Source organism: Onychostruthus taczanowskii, unplaced genomic scaffold (assembly GCF_017590055.1).
Source record: "Onychostruthus taczanowskii isolate IOZ18803 unplaced genomic scaffold, ASM1759005v1 scaffold25, whole genome shotgun sequence".
Classification (NCBI taxonomy): Eukaryota; Metazoa; Chordata; class Aves; order Passeriformes; family Passeridae; genus Onychostruthus; species Onychostruthus taczanowskii.
The window spans coordinates 1,944,515-1,960,952 of NW_024499796.1; the positions used below are offsets into that span (position 1 = coordinate 1,944,515).

The following is a 16,438-nucleotide window of genomic DNA, read 5'->3' on the forward strand; positions in this document are numbered from 1 at the left end:
AGAGGGGCAGAGCTGCCCCCACTGGGGGATGAGCCCAGAACTTTGTCAGGCCCAGGGGTGGCAGTGAGGGGTGACATTCCAGTTCTTCCCTGGGCATTAATTCCTCCTCTCTCCTGCTCCTGCAGGCCCAAGAAGCTGCGGTTCCACCCGAAGCAGCTGTACTTCTCTGCCAGGCAAGGGGAGCTGCAGAAGGTCCTGCTGATGTTGGGTAGGTGCCTCCTGCCCAGGCCAGGGCCTGTCTGGCAGCACTCCCAGCTCCTGCCAGGCAGTGCCAGCGGCCACTTCCCAGCAGGGCACCACGTCATCTCCCCAGTGCCCCCGGGGAGCAGAGAGATGCTGTGGGTGATGCGTCACTGGGAAGGCTTCATCTCTCTGGGAAATGTGCACTGATCCCCACTTGTGTCTGCTTTTGGGTATGGTTTATCCAGACCAGCTGCTTGTGTCCCCACTATGACCTCTGTGTGGTTTTTCCCATCCCCTCTCCATGTCTGGGCTACATATTTGCATCCAGTAGAGAGGAAATAGATGGAGTGAGTTTAAACCAAGACCCATCAGCAAGAAAGCAAAAAGGAAGAGCCTTCAGTCTGTGGAGTTTGTTTTGGGGTACAGAGGTGCCTGTCACTAGATGCCTTTGGGCTGCTGAGCTTGTTTTTAGCATCCAATATTCCCCAGGAATTTCCCCCTCTGAAGGACACAATGTTTCCTCAGGATGCTTCCTTTCCACTCCAGTACTTTGCTGTACATTTTTGGATGCTTTCTGTTCTTGCCCTTTATCAGTTCCTTCTTTTTTTTTGTCTAGCAAGTGTTTGCTCCATTGTTCCTGTTTTCAATAGCACAGAAATGTTATTCATTGATATTTAACGACAGCCTCATCATACACAACATGTTATCATGCCCAGACATCTTTGTCTGGCTGTCAGCATCATCTGTCAGTCTCTGCACAGCTGTGAGAATCTCTGGCCAGATCCTGAGCCTGTGTGGACAAATTCCATCCACGTTGCAGCTCTGTATTTGCAGGGATGCAAAAAGGATCACTAATATTAATTTCACTTAGTAGTGGTGAGACAGAGCCCAGGTGGTACCAACTCTTTGTTGTTCCCAATTTCTGGGTTGCTTTAAACTAAGCAGGGTTTTTTATTTTTTTATCCTTGTGTGGTGTTTGTTGTTTTTGAGATGAGATGTGAGGCTGAGGGATGTGGCCTTTGGAAAGATAGTAATGACTTAAAAAGGTATTGAATTCCATGGTGTTTCTGAGCTCTGGGTTTGAGGGCTGTTGCATATTGAATGTGCAGGGGACTGCCCTGTGAGCTTGCTGGTGAAATGTGCAGTGAGACGTGAGCAGGGCTGAGGATGGGTTGGGAATCCATCCTTTAAAAGCCTTCAGCTGAGACATGATTCTCCTGTTACACTTCAATCTCTGAACTGTGCTTGAAAGTGTCTCTGCTCTGTTTTGCAGTGGATGGAATTGACCCTAATTTTAAAATGGAGCATCAGAGTAAGAGAACCCCTCTCCATGCTGCTGCCGAGTCTGGCCACGTGGACATCTGCCACATGCTCATTCAGGTCTGTCTGCACTTCCAGCCCTCTGTACAAACCATTTTCTGGGGGCTTTGGTCTGCCCCACGTGGAAATCAGCAGGGGAAAATCCCTCCTGTAAAAAACTTCCTCGATCCCAGGGTTTGCTGAGGGAGGAGCGGGGCAGAGTAACAGGAGGGCTTGGAGGACACAGCTGGAATTGTCCTGCTGGAATTGTCCTGTTCTCCATGCAAGGAGCAGAGGAAGATTTGGTGCAGGGCAGGTGGGGATCTGTGCCTAAGCACAGCCAGAGCTGGGCACTGCCAGATGTGCCAGCACAGCCTGATGCACTGCCAGATGTGCTGCCAGGCTGCAGATCTCCAAGCTCTTTTGGTTTTGATCTCCAAGCCAGGTTGCTCTTGGTGATGAGGGCAGTGAGGCTCTGGAGCCTGGAACCTGCGAGGCCCTGCCTTCCCTTCTGTCAAAACCTGAGGAGCTCCAGCAGGATTTTCCTCTGCAGTAGAAATGTCTCACATGTGGAATGGAGTGGAGGGAAGGTGCAAGTTTGGTTTATTGGCTGAGATTTGGATTCTAACTGAGGGAAGATGGTCAAAAGGATGTTGTTGAGCCTGCTCCAAAACTACGTGAAGAAGAAAAGGAAGGATTAAAAATTTATAGTTTTTCTTTTCTGTACTGGTGTACCTGGTCTGGAGTGACTGGAAGTGTGTTTTGTTTATTCTGTGGGATTGGGAAACCTTAAAGGGCTCTTGAGAAGGAGTGACTGGCCCTTGGGAATGATCCTGCTGGGCTGGTGCATTTCAGCACCTGGGACTGTAGGCTTTCAGGTACTGTTTGAAGGCAGCAATGGGCCTTCCTGGCTGCTCTCACTGAAATCACTGTGTGTGAAGACAGTGGAATGAGGAAAAGGAGCAAAACTTGTGAGATATCACAAACAATTTAATTATCAGTAGGGTTGGTTTGTTTCCAGAGTGCTTCATCTTGCCTCTCCCCAAGGTCTGGCTTCTGCAGCCCAGTGTTTGGCTGGGAATGGCCCCAGCTTGTTCAACTTGAAATGCCTCCTCTGCTCTGGTTTAAATAGCTCTGACTGGGGAAAAGAGTCAAAACAAAGGAATTCTGTGGGAGGCACCTGAAAACAGCTCCTTGTGCCAGGTGAACCTGAGTCAGCTGCTGTGAACAGGTCTGAGCCTCACACACACCCCTGCCAAGAGCTGTGTGTCTGAGACCTTTTGGATTTAAGTTTTGGGTGGTTCCTGAGCTCAGCCCAAGGGCTAAAGCAGGCAGGACAACCTGACAGAGCCATGGTTTGGAAAGGAGTGAGGTGTTGGTTGGAGGCACTCTGGGTTGAGCTGAACAGATGCTCAGAGACCTCTGTGGAAGTGCCATTGACTTCCACAGGAATATTTAGCCAATCCCCAGGGTATTTTTTACAGCTCCTGCCATCAGCAGGTTGTTCCTATTGCTTGTGACATAGAGAAGAGCTGCTTGTTGCAGGCTAAATGATAGACCAGGGAAAACAAAGCTGCTGGAAAAAGGAGGAGGCTGACTTTTCCAAATTGTTACACAAACAGTATCTAGAAAGTAGGAGTACAAAATCTGGTAATAACAGGAGTTATTTAATACCAGCTGTTGGCTTCCTTACAGTTCCTTCCTGGCTGGGGAAGGCAGGAGAGGGGGCAGGCAGTGTGTGCTGTTTCCAGAGCAGGTGGACTTGCAGTGCCTTCTTTCCTCATTCTATTCCTTCTTTTTTATTCTTTTTTTCCCTGCTTAATATGGCTAAATTTCAGGAGAAAATCTTGTAATTAAATCTCTACTCTCACATCCTTCCTCTGCTAATTGTCCTTGTCCTTGCCCTGGCCTCCCAACAGGCTGGTGCTAACATTGACACCTGCTCTGAGGACCAGAGGACCCCGCTGATGGAAGCAGCAGAAAACAACCACCTGGAAACTGTGAAATACCTGATCAAGGCTGGAGCACTAGTAGATCCCAAGGTAGTAGTTTAATCCTTCCCTTTTTCTCCTGAGGAAGCCTCTGTCCAACATTTCTTCCTTGAAGTTTTGGGAGGAAGTGCCCAGGCTGAAGAGAAATGGACTGGTTTGTCTTGGAGTGGAGGCTGGAGGTGTCATAATCTCATTTTTCTGCTGGCCATGAGCTGTTTGGGAGAAGTGTTGCCACTTGTCCCTTTAGTTTGTGGCACCAAATGTCAAGGGGATTTGATTTCATAGGTTTTAGTGTCACAAATCCATCACAGTGGAACTGGATTTCAGAGTTCCCTTCTCTGTAGGCTGTACTAATGAGAGTTTTGGGGTGATGTTTTAAAATAGCTGGTAATTAGGTGCTTGCCAAGCCAGGAAAAATGACAGAGGAAGCTTTCCTTTCCAAAGGACTGTTGTGTGGATTCTTGCAGTCATGCTGCAGTGGCAAAATTGAACCCCATCTTTAAACTCTACCCCTTAATTTAAGCCAAAACAATAAAATGCAGCTGTCTCTTTGCCTTTAGCATGCTCTGGTTGCTTTGCAATCTTGGAAAATACACAGACCATTTATTAGTCCCATAAATCAGATGCTGTTTGGAGCACAGGAACCCTCCCCATGCAAACTTATTGTCACAACCTGCTGCTCTTGGCTGGGTTTGGGAAGGAGCTGGCAGCACTGCACAAGGTATCAGTGCTGCCCAATCCAGGTCCTAAATGGATCCTTGGGAGGCTGGTTCTGAGCTGGGAAGGGGGAAAAGAGGACAGGCATGTGTGGGTTCGTGCTGGCCACTGTCCCAAGTGTCTTGGAGCAGCCCAGACATCTCTCACTTGATTTGTTCCTGTGGAAAAGAGGGGAGTTTGTGTTTCTGAAGGTCAAGGGAAGGAGATAAATTCTGAGCTTGCAAAAGCAAATTAGAAGCCTCAGATCACATTGAGGTCCAGGCTAGCTGATGATGTTAATTAGTTTCTTGCAGCAGCTCAGGTCTGTGAAAGCAGCAGCTTTGGTTTGGAAGCAGCTGCAGCCCCTACCTGGGGCAGGTGTGTGCAGAGCCCTGGGAGTGCAGGGCAGGGAGCTGGGTGGGGGCTCCCCAGCCCCCAGTGAAGCTGTTGGTCCTGTTACCAGCATGGAGAAGCCCCACTCAAAACCTGAAGAAACTCTACAATAAAACCTGCCTGCTCTCCCAGGGCTGGGGAGCTGCACTTGGTTCTTGCCCAAGGAGAAAGCTATGGAATTATTCAGCTGGAGCAGGCACATGTGGGGGTGTAGAAACTCTTTCTGTGTCCCAAGGAGCCCTCATGGTGCAATCCCTGTCCTGAGGTATCCCCTCCTTCTCAGAGAGTTGCTCCCTCAGTCTGCATCACATCAGCTCCATCCCAAAGCTCTCACCTCCAGCATTGCTCCCAGGGATTTAGCTGGAAGGAGTCATTTGGTTTTTTCAGTCTTTCATTTCCTCCTCCTGATTTCCTGCTCTCTGGGCCTTGCTCTGTGCTAAGCTCTTGGGATATCAATGCCTGATAAAAGTCAGGCTGCTGCCAGAGATCTTTGGTGGGAGGGTGGGAGCATCTCCATCATGACTCACAGCCTGTCCATCTCCTCCAGGCCTTGCATTCCCAGCTCCCAGAGGCATTTTTCCTTTCAGCCTTGGGGGTTGTTTTTTATCTCCTGTCTGTGCAGATGGCTGTGGGCTGGCTGGGGACCTGGTCTCTCTGGAGAGAGACACCACAGCCCTGGACCTGCTGCCAGGTGCTGGGATAAGGCATTGGGCTAACAAAACCCAGCAAAAAAAAAATGGAGAAATGAGCATTTCAACTTGAGACAAAGTGATTTTTCTGATGTAAAGTGCAAACTTACCCTGTGTAAGGGATTTTTTGCTTCCCTTTGGCTCTCCAGCAGATGGAGAGCAGTGGGAAAGGGGCTGTTGGAGAAGGGGAGCATCACTGCCAAGGTTTGGGGCTGGTGCCTTCCCCAGGCTTTGCAAGGCCCTTTCCTTCTCTGCAGGGTGGCACCTCTTTGGTGTAAAGCTCCCAAGCTCTGCTTAGTGCTGGCCCTGCTCCTGCTCTCTGCCCTCCTGCAGTGGGATGGAGACTTTAGGAGTTCTCTGCTCCATCTGGGAACTCCTCTGCTGTTCCTGAGCATTGCTGAGGGTCTGTTCTGTGGTTGTGTGCAGGATGCTGAGGGCTCCACGTGTCTGCACTTGGCAGCCAAGAAGGGGCACTATGATGTGGTGCAGTACCTGCTCTCCAACGGGAAGATGGATGTCAACTGCCAGGTGAGGCCTGCCCCGCGCCAGGAGCTGCTTGCCCAGGTCAGGGACCCCCTCAGAACTTGAGTGCTCACTCAAGTACAGACCTGCTCCTGGGGGACACCTCCAGATCACCACAGGGTGACAATTCTGTGCCTCTCCCATCTGCCAGGGAGGGTGATCCCTCACTGACCTCAGGGAAACTCCCCTTGATTTGCAGTTTGTTCTGTGCTTTGAATTTTCTGTGGATCCTGTTGCTCCAGGGTGTCTCTGAGTTTTTCCTAGTGGGGGGATCCTGGACAGTGGTGTGGGATGGGCTGAGCCTGGCACTTGTCACTGTGGGATTTTCCATTGCCCTGGGGGTTTATCCATTGCTGTGGGGTAATTAGGTAGGGGTAGGGACAGAGGTAATTAACCTGTGACAAGGGCAGGTTCCCCAGGCCTCTCAGGGAATTTCTGTAAGACCTCTTACACACCCTGGGTGTTCCTTGTGCCTTTTGGACAGTCAGTGTACCTAAACGAGCTGGAGGTGCAGTGCCAGCTGCTGAGCTGGAATAAGCTCCAGCAGGCTCAGGTGTGCTGCTCCCAGCCACGCCGGGCTCTGCGGGACCTGAGGGACCTGCAGCACTGCAGACAGGCAGAAGGGGAATCAGGAGACAGGCAGGGGGAGGACAGGGCTGTGGGGGCCAGCAGGAGGCTGTGTGTGCTGTGTGTCACCCTGCTGTCCCTGCCCAGGATGATGGTGGCTGGACGCCGATGATCTGGGCCACGGAGTACAAACACATCGAGCTGGTGAAGCTGCTGCTGGCCAAGGGCTCGGACATCAACATCCGTGACAACGTAAGGCTCCCCTGGAACCTCCTGCAGAAATTGCAGTCTCTGTTCAAATCCCAGACACGCCCCAGGTGACAGATTTTGGGCTCAGTCCCTTGCCACAGTGTGAGTGAGAAGTGTCTGGTGAGAGAGTTTTCCTGTGTTCTGGGCAGAAGTTTGGCAGCTTGTGGGATGTGCTGTCCCTCCAGCTGCTCTGTCACAGCCTGTAAGGATGCTGTGGGGAATCCTCAGCTCTCAGCCTTGCGGGTTCCCATCCCAGTGTGCTGCTGCAGATGCACTTTAGTCCAGACTTACCAGCTCAAGTTTGTCCCAGGCCAGTGACTCTGGGTGTGGGTTGGGGGCACCCTGTGTGCCTTCTGAGGGGAGTGAGCTTGTACTTGTGTTTCTGGATGGGCTGGGCACTCTGCCAGCAGCTGTCAAAGCCTGGCTATTCTGGGCATCGCTGGCACAAAGCTCGGATGTGTCCAGAGCTGGAGCTGCCCTTCACCTCCCTAAATCCTGCTCCATGGGGTGCACTCAATGCTTGAGTCCCTGGGAGCTCCATGGGACCCCCAGCTCTGCCTGTGTGGCGGTGCCAGCCGCTTTCCCAGGGATTTACAGGGAAATAGAGAAGATACAAAGAGATACTGTCTGCCTTTTCTCAGCCTTTTTCAGGGGAGTCATTGTATCAGCCCTGCTCCTCTGTTTTCCTTGTACTGTGTTTCTCATTCTTTTCTTGGAGTCTCTAAAGTTGTTGAAGTGTGATGTCTCACACCATTCCTGGAAGTGTCCAGGGCCAGGATGGACAAGTTTTCGAGCCACCTGGGAATAGTGGAAGGTGTCCCTGTCCATGGCAGGGGGTGGCACTGGATGAGCTTAGAGGTTTCTTCCAAACCAAACCCCTCTGTGTTTCTGTGATTGTGTGGTTTAACCCCAGCCAGTCACCAAGCCCTTCACAGCCCCTTGCTCATTCCCCTGCCAGTGGGGAGAAACTCAGAAGGTAAAAGGTAGGAAAAGACTTGTGGGTTGAGATGCAGTTTAACGGAAAAGCCAAAGGCACACACACAAGCAGAACAAAACAGGGAATTCATTCCCTGCTTCCCATGGTTAGGCAGGTGTTCAGCACCTGCAGGAGAGCCCCACCCATGGAACAGTGACCTGGGAAGACAAAAACCATCACTTCAAACATCCCCCTTCCTCCTTCTTTCCCCACTTTATATTCTGAGCTCATGTCAGATGGTCTGGAATATCCCTTTGGTCAGGGTTACCTGTCCTGCTGTGTCCTCCCAGCTTCCCTTGTCCCCCAGTCTCCTCCCCAGTGAGGCAGCACACTCTGTGTCCCCACCCCTGTGTTCAGCACAACCCCACACGAGCCACTGGGAGAAACATTAACTCTATCCCAGCCAAACACAGCACACGTTGATAGTTCCCAGTTCCCAGGGAGGTCTGGATCCAATCCTGTTCCTAAAAACAAAAGTCAAGGTGAGAGGGGGCTTTTTGGGCAGTTACATCTGCTTGCTGACTCTGAACAAAACAGACTCTTTGATCTGTCACAGCTTCAAGATCACACATTAATGATGAACATCAAATCAACTCAGTCAACAATTTACTTGAAAGAAAACCGTGCTCTTAACAGCTGTGTGTGTGACACATCTATCCTGGACCTGCAGCTGGGGTGTCCTGCTGGATGTGGTTAAGGACAAATGTCACTCGTGCTGGGAAACATCCTGCTTGGAGAGAAATGCTTTGATTGTGGTGGTGCTGCTTTTTAGGCAGCAGCAATGCAAGGCAGAGCACCAGTCCAGGGGACTGTGACCTGTCTGAGCTGCAGCATGTGGGTGCAACCCACAGGATGGATGTTTTCTGTAGATTGTGTGGGGTTTTTCTAGATGATACTGTAAAGGGAAGCTGGAGCTGGGTAGGAAAGTGTCTCCCTCTTCCTGATGTGTGGCAATAGCTCCCTATTTAAGGCAGGACCTTAAGTTACATGGTAACAGCTCAAACACTCCAGCAGCAGCTTTGTTTTTGCTTTAAAAATAAGAAAAAAAGGGGAATAGCTGGGTGATCATTACTATCATTTCACTGTTGTCATCGATGTCTTTAGAGCCTGTCATGGGGAAGGGATCGACGTGTGCTGCAAATTGCAGTGTAACAGAAAACAGGATCATCCCTTAAAATATCTCCATCAGAAAGATGAGTGTTCAGCTATTTCCAGTGCTGCTAGTGAGAGATGAGTACATACAGTATTTAAGAGATGCCTGGAGTCAGATTGATTGCTTACCCCATGGCTCCTGGTTCTCTTTTTGGCACCTTCACGTACTGTATGTGCTCTTTTTCTCCTTAATTTCATGCTGTGCTCTTTTTCTCCTTAATTTTGCAGCCCTGGGAGGCACAGTAGCTTTCCTGTCTGTTGGGGCTGGGGTAACTCAGCATCCAGCCTTTTCCAGCATGTTTGTTCATGTCTGTCACTTCTTTCCTGGATTGATCTAGATTGGTTTGTGGCTCAGAGACTGACGGGCTGTCTGTGTGTGTGTGGGGAAGGTGATGGATTGCCTTGTGTGCAGCCTCCCCATCCTTGGTGTGCAGAGGTGGATGGAGTGAGAGCTCCCTGTTTGACTGCTCTGAGGTTTCCCTGTCCACCCTGGCATTCCCAGCCAGCCAGAGCAGGGTGGGGATGGCAGCCACACGCTGAATGCTGCGGGTGCAGAGCTGAGGAAGGAACCCCCAAAGCCACAGGGTTTTAAACAACCTCCTCTCTGTTCTCTTTCCCTCCAGGAGGAAAACATTTGTTTGCACTGGGCTGCTTTTTCTGGCTGTGTTGACATAGCTGAGATCCTGCTGGCAGCAAAGTGTGACCTGCATGCCGTGAACATCCACGGGGACTCGCCCCTGCACATCGCGGCGCGAGAGAACCGCTACGAGTGTGTGGTGTAAGTGCACTGCTCACCCCTCCCTGCCCCCCTGGCTGCTGCCTGGCAGGCTCAGGAGAGCCTCTGAAATGCCTTTGGTCTTTACACACAGCCCAGGATTGGGATGGAGGCTTTGTTTTTCTCCTGGGATGGGTGCTGTGAGTACCAGCTGCTGCCAGAGCTGCTCAGAAAATGTGGCGTGTTTTGGAGTCTGAGGGGCTGTGCTCAGCCTGGGCTTCCCAGCAGGAAGGTGTCAGGCTTCCTTGTTTAAAGCTTTTTTCCCCCCACTACTAGCATGGTAAAAAGGTGCCCTGTTACCTTTGTTCCTTTGCTTCATCCCTGCTCTGAATAAAGCCATCATGTTCTCACCAAAAGCTGGTGAGTATAAACAAGGACCAAGTCCACCACCAGTTTCCTGTGGGGCTCTTCCATTTCCAGCCTACTCTTCCCACTCCATATCTTTCCCTGCCAGAGAGAGTTTCAAGCCTGTCTGAAGTTAGGCTGGTACCAGCAAGGTACTTGAAGCAAGGCATGGTTTGCCCAGAGCTCTCATGGGTGCTCAGAGCTTCTGTCAGAAGGATTCACTGAACCATGCTTAATAAAGAAAACTCAGGTGATTATTCACTACTACAGATTCTTCCTTGTCCCTTAAGGGCTGGCTGGAGGATGTGATTCAGCTTGTTTTCCCCTTGCCTGGTTTCTCCTGGGGAATCCTTATCCTTCCTTGCTGTTTTGCAGTCTCTTTCTTTCCCGTGGCTCGGATGTCACTTTAAAGAACAAGGAGGGTGAGACCCCGCTCCAGTGCTCCAGCCTTAACTCTCAGGTCTGGGTGGCCCTACAGATGAACAAGACTCTCAAAGAATCATCTTCTGAGAAGCCTGCCCAGATAGAAAAAGTGGTGAGCAGGTGAGAATAGGGCTGGCTTTGCTTGTGGGTCATGAAATTGAGCCCTTGCACAGGGAAGGCTGGGGGCCTGGTTTAAGAAAGAATTGTGTACCTTAAACTGGTGTGAAGGTCAATGTGAGCTTAGCAAGAACTAAGCCCATGCTGATTCAGTCCATGGTTTGCAAATTCATCCTCCAAATGGAAACACTCACAAGCACAAAGAGCCGTCTGTAAGGCAGGGTGGGAAAACATGAGCTCTGTTGTAGTCTGAATGGCTTTGAGCGCTCAGTGATTCTGCCCCAGGATGGCATTTGAATGGCCCCTTGTCTGGGGGGCTTTCCTTCTGTGACAATTCTTTCTCCATGGCAGGGACATTGCCCGGGGCTACGAGCGGATCCCCATTCCCTGTGTCAATTCCGTGGACAGTGAGCCCTGTCCCAGCAATTACAAATACGTGTCACAGAACTGTGTCACCTCCCCGATGGACATTGACAGGAACATCACTCATTTACAGGTGAGGGATCCTGCTTTGTTCCTGTTCTGGGCTCTGCAGTGCTCCTCAGAACAGATTAGGCATTCCAGATGGGAATGTTGGGTCCTGATATTGCCATCAAATTCCAGCTAAGGTTGAGTGTCTCACCTGCAGCTCTTGTTGTGGGAGATGGGATTTTGATCCTTCAGTTTTGAGGCTTAAGCTGAGCTCTGTGTTCAGGTGGAGCATTGGCCATCTGGTGCTGGCTGGTGTGGCTCCCATTTATCCTTGTCCTCTCTTCTGAGGCTGCAGAGTCAGGGATTTATTGGGAGACCTTCCCCATGCTGCCTTCCCGTGGACTGCAGCAGCCAGGCCGAGGTCTTGGCTGTGACACTGCAGTCCTGGAAGGGCTGGGTGGGAAAGCAGAGATGGGGAGGTTCAGGGTGAGGGTGAGACCTCACTGGGCACAGCTCTGAGGTGGCTGAAGTGACCTTCCCAGGCCCAGTCCCTGTTGTGCAGCAGCCTGGTGGCAGGGCTGTGCTGGCTTGGGGAAGCAGCAGAGGGACTGAGACAGCACAACTGCATCATCTCCCAGCTCTGATCCCTCCTTGGAGCTCTCCTTGTCATCAGGTGTGGAGAACAGCACTCGGGGCATGGGGGAGGGTTACAACAGGGGAACGTCCTCTCCTGAGCAGTGAGGCTGGCTCAGAATGAGATCCTTCCTTGCAAGGCAGAGTCCTTTGGTGCTCAGTGCACACAGAAATAAACAGTGGAGTAGAACTGCCACTGAATGGTGAAGCTGGTGATCCCTCTGGCTGAGCTGCTGCAGCAAGAGGAGGACATGTGGTTTCCTGACCCAGCCACCAGTTGCAGTCTCAGTTGTGTGAGTGGTGTGGAATTAACCCTTTGCTTCTCTTGCAGTATTGTGTCTGTATAGACGACTGCTCCTCCAGTAACTGCATGTGTGGCCAGCTCAGCATGCGCTGCTGGTACGACAAGGTGAGGACACACAGCCCCCTCCTGGCTCACCAGGGCCTGGGAGCTGAATTATGCCTAATTCAGTTCCTTGCACAACTCAAAGCCAGGTTGGACAGGGCTTGGAGCAACCGTGGTCTAGCGGGAGATGTCCATGCCCACGGAAGGGATTGGGATGAGCTGATCTTTAAGGCCCCTTCCACTCCAAACCATTCCCTGCTTCTGTAATTCCAGCTCCTTTATTCTTGACTTAAAATGCCTGAAGTTATAGTCTCAACTCTGAGACATGTGATAATCCAAACTGCCTGCTCAGGGCAGCTTTTCTTGTATTATTTATTTGTGTTCCTCTCATGCCAACTGAGCCATTAATTATACCCATGTGATAGGGAGCATTTAATAACCCAAGCATGAAATCAGCTTCCATTTCAGAGCAATGTGGAAAGTGCCATAAGATGTAAACAAAGGGAGGGGAGTAGAAAGAGAATTTTTGAAATCTGCTTTTATTTACTGTGATTCTTCTGGATGAAGGCAGAGTAAAGATGTTTTCACTGCCACATTGCCAGAAGTCAGGTTTGTTTTAGGTAAATGCTTCAACCCTCCAGGGAGGTTTTGAGATTCATCTTTGGGCAGGTGCTACAAAGATCAGAGGTTTTGTGAATCTCTGCAGGTTTCTCCCAGGGGGAGTGTTGGCATCTTTCTTGGCTTTGTAGCCATTTTATTTACACATTAATAGGTGATTACACCTCTCAAGCCTTAAAAGCCATATTTGTTAAATACAATGAATTACATTCATCACTTCCTTAATCCTGTATGTTGGTAAATAATTGAATTGTGGGTTTTTTTGGGAGTGTTATTTGGGAATGTAGTGTGATTCACAGAACCTGGGTGTACTGGCTTTGGACTGTGCAAGTTCAGGCTTTATTCCAGAGGCAGACTAAGCATCCACTCTCCCCTCCAGCACAGCAAATGGCAATAATGATGGTGATGCACACCAGTTTTCTGCACAGCACTGGGAGGTTTTTTTTTAATGCTGTGTAGGGTGATGGCAAGCAGCAAAAATCTAAATTCCCTGTCTGCTTGTCATTCCCCTGTTTGTGGGTGACAGTGGTGACTGTGCTGCTGTCAGGGTAGAGCAAAAGCACTGCAGAACCTGAGCTCTGACACTGGCTTTGGGGAGGTTGGGGCACAACTTCACCATGGAGTTCTCTGGCCTGTTTTTGCCCTGGGGGGAATTTCTGCCTGTGGTTTTAGGGGTCCCAGGAGCAGACAAATAACGTGGTCTGGGGTGGTTCTCTCCTCCAGGATGGCCGACTCCTGCCTGAGTTCAACATGGCTGAGCCCCCTTTGATCTTCGAGTGCAACCACGCGTGCTCGTGCTGGAGAACCTGCAGGAACCGGGTGGTGCAGAACGGCCTCAGGTGAGCAGGAGGGCAAACACAGCTGCTCTGGGCAGGACCAACCCCAAACCCATGAGCCTTGTGGCTCTCAGCTCACCCATAATCCCACAAAACCCAGCACGGAAGCTGGGGCTGGTGGGATGGAAGTGAGATCCTGCATGCTGCCAGTGGGAATGGAGCAGCAGTGGGTTGATGAGCTCAATTTACATCTCAGTTAATATTTGCACCCTGCTCTTGGCAACATCAGGTGGGAACTGCGGTGTTCTTTCATCAGCTGACCATAAAACATACAAATGGCTTGTGGGTTTGCCTGCACAGCCCAAGTTTGGTGTCTCAGGGGGAGAGCTGAGAAGGATGTGACAACAAGAGAGCTGCAGAGTCTGAATTCAGATCTTGTAAGCCAGCAGTCTAGATTAGAAATACAGGCCAGCATGCCCAGACTTGGCTGCTTAAAATTTACAAGTTCTTGGCATGATTCCCCCTGAATTGGATACCTGAATGCCTGTTGGCCTCGCTGCTCCAGGTTAGACCGCCGGGATTTTGGTGCCTGGCTAAAAATGTCAATGTTTTGGTTTGGACCTCTGCTATGGAGGGGTTTGCCACTGCACTAAGTTCAAAGGAATCCTACTGTAAAAAAAAAAAACCAGACCTTTTAGAATTTCTTTGTAGTGCTGACAACACTCTTTTTGCAAGCTTTGTAGTTTCAATGACATTTTGCACTGTTAAAAATAAGCAAGGAAGGAACTCGATGTGTTTCCTCAGAACTTTACCTCTCTCTGGTTTTCCCTGCCAAGCTCCGGTGCCTCTGTGGGTGTTTCTTCAGGAGCTGTACAGCTAGAGCTGTTGCTTTTGCATTTTTCCCTTGCTGAAGTGTTTTTTCTGAAAAATGGGAAGGGTTGGGAACCCAACAAGCCAGGGAGAGCAGCTCTGCTGGGAAGGAGGGTCAGGTGCTGGGCAGAGATCACAATCCCTGGGGAAGCAGTGGGGAAAGCTCCTGCCTTGGGGCTGCAGCTGACACAGGGTGCTGCTGCCCCGTTTTCAGTGCTTCCTTTATCAGACTGGCTCCAAATTAGCTCTGCCTGGCAGAGCACACGTATCCAGCTGGCAGCCTGGCCCAGCTCAGCTGGCAGGCTCAGCTCGGAGCCACGGCCCCGCTGCCGCCAGTGCCGGCTCCAGCGCACAGCCCAGATCTGAGCTGGGCTCTGCTCTGCTCTGATGGGCAAGCCAAAAGCTGGGGGAGCTTCCCCAAGCCCAAACCCAGTGTTAGACTCTGCTTCTCTGAGAGCAGTCACTCCCCTGAGGTCATGGCTTGTCCTGGTGAAGCTGTGGGCAAACAGGATGAAGTTCACATCCTTGGTTTGAGCTGACAGTGCAGGAGGGAGTGGGTGGGGGGAAGAGAAGTACTGGGAAAAGCAACAGGGTGAAGTTAAGGTGAGCATCAGATTTCACTTAATTCCGATAACAGTGTTGCTGAGAGTGGGTTTTGGTTCCCTCAGGGATAGAGCAAGCTTTTCCTAGCCCTGGAGACTGTTCATCCTGCACTTAACTCGGGTTCTGGCTGAGCAGGAGGCAGAATGACTTACAGGATTGTTTCTCTGCTTATAAACCCCATCAGTAAAATTCCACAGAGTAGCTATTACACCAAGAAGTCTCAAGTTGCAGCTTTTCTTTCTTGTCTTTCATCCAGGCAGCTGGATATGATGGAATTGCTGAATGCCCTGGCTTTGGCAGAGGGCAGAGGGGTCAGAGCACTTAGCTCAAGGTGTTCTTTAGTCCCTGGGAGATCCCTGCCTTCCCCCTCAGCACCACTCCACTGCTGTAAATTCCCTTTCACCTTCCCTGCTTCCCCCAGGGCTGTGTGGAGGGGAAGAAAATGCTGCTGGTGGGGTTCTGATATGCTCTCTAAATCATCATCACACAGAGCATTCAGCCCTGTCCCCTCTTCCCCAGCCCCTTGGTGTGCATCTGGGCAGGCAGAAGGGGCTGACTGACACCTGTCCCTTGTCCCTGGGCTGTTTCCATGCCAGCATCTGCCCACAGCTGGGAGCTGTGGGAGTGAAGCATCCCTGCAGGGTGAGAACGGGAGGGTGAATATTAAAATCCTCTGGGAGTGTGTGCTGATGGAAGGTGCTGGCTTTTTGCTCATCTCTCCATGAGAATTCATCCTTTCCATGGAGTGCTGCCATCAGTGTGGCTTCATTTCCTCCTTTCCTCTTTTCCAGGACTCGGTTGCAGCTTTACAGGACACAAAAGATGGGCTGGGGAGTGCGGACGATGCAGGACATTCCTCTGGGAACCTTCGTGTGCGAGTAAGTTGTGCAGCTTTCACCAGCCCAGCAACCCAGCACTGCCCAAATCCAGCACTGAGTTGTGCAGCTTACACCAGCCCAGCAACCCAGCACTGCCCAAATCCAGCACTGAGTTGTGCAGCTTTCACCAGCCCAGCAACCCCAGCACTGCCCAAATTCAGCACTGAGTTGTGCAGCTTACACCAGCCCAGCAACCCCAGCACTTCCCCAGGGCACACATGGTTTGCTCCCCTTCAAGGAGAGGTTTTCATGCACATCAAGCTGGCATTGAGCCCAGCTGCCTGCCCTCAGCCAGAGGTTTCCTGACTCCAATTCCTGCTCTATCTGTCCTTCTTCTCCTAGTGTGGAGCTTTCTCTACTTCCCTCTGTACTTCTTTGCTGGGATTTGTGCTCACTCTTCCCCCTTTGAAACACAGATCATGGTGGAAAAACACATTTGGGTTGTGCTGCAAAATGTGCTCAACTCCCGTGTTTGCCACAGATATGCAGGCCAGGGCAGTGGGGAGCAACTTTCTCTGCTTCAATCCTCACTTCTCCAGAGGTTTTCCAGTGTTACAGCTCTGGCTTTAGTCTGATTCAGCAAAACAAGGAAGCACTTGGGGTTAAGCACATGTTTTGGCCCTGACTCAATAAAGTACTTAGGCACAGAAATGTTCAGATTTATGTCAAGTGGAAAACCTGTCATCAGACCCCACAGCTTGAGGCTTTAAAGTGATATATGTACTTTATTAAATAGTTTGGAAAGTGTTTCCTTCATTGCAATACTACAGTGACTGAGGATCTTCTAAATAAGACTGGACTCGTCCATCGTGGAAATAGGTGCTGGTGGTTTTTAGAACTAGTTATTGATGTGTTATGGAATTGGGTGGGTGGTTGAGGAAGATTATTGCAGTATTTAAAAGAAAAACTAAAGGAAAAGATAATTC

At 50.6% G+C, this 16,438-nt stretch overlaps 1 protein-coding gene across 13 annotated transcripts in view; it reads left to right on the top strand.

Moving 5' to 3' along the window:
* The window catches only part of EHMT1 (euchromatic histone lysine methyltransferase 1), a 119,239-nt gene that overhangs the window by 93,806 nt on the left and 8,995 nt on the right, over positions 1–16,438 (top strand). For all 13 annotated transcript variants that reach the window (XM_041406644.1, XM_041406648.1, XM_041406646.1 and 10 more), the window contains 11 exons: positions 126–208; positions 1,457–1,563; positions 3,402–3,524; positions 5,678–5,779; positions 6,488–6,592; positions 9,341–9,495; positions 10,213–10,380; positions 10,729–10,873; positions 11,753–11,830; positions 13,109–13,224; positions 15,426–15,512. In XM_041406644.1, the coding sequence (XP_041262578.1) occupies positions 126–208; positions 1,457–1,563; positions 3,402–3,524; positions 5,678–5,779; positions 6,488–6,592; positions 9,341–9,495; positions 10,213–10,380; positions 10,729–10,873; positions 11,753–11,830; positions 13,109–13,224; positions 15,426–15,512 (1,269 nt within the window). The remainder of the gene's footprint in view (positions 1–125; positions 209–1,456; positions 1,564–3,401; positions 3,525–5,677; positions 5,780–6,487; positions 6,593–9,340; positions 9,496–10,212; positions 10,381–10,728; positions 10,874–11,752; positions 11,831–13,108; positions 13,225–15,425; positions 15,513–16,438) is intronic.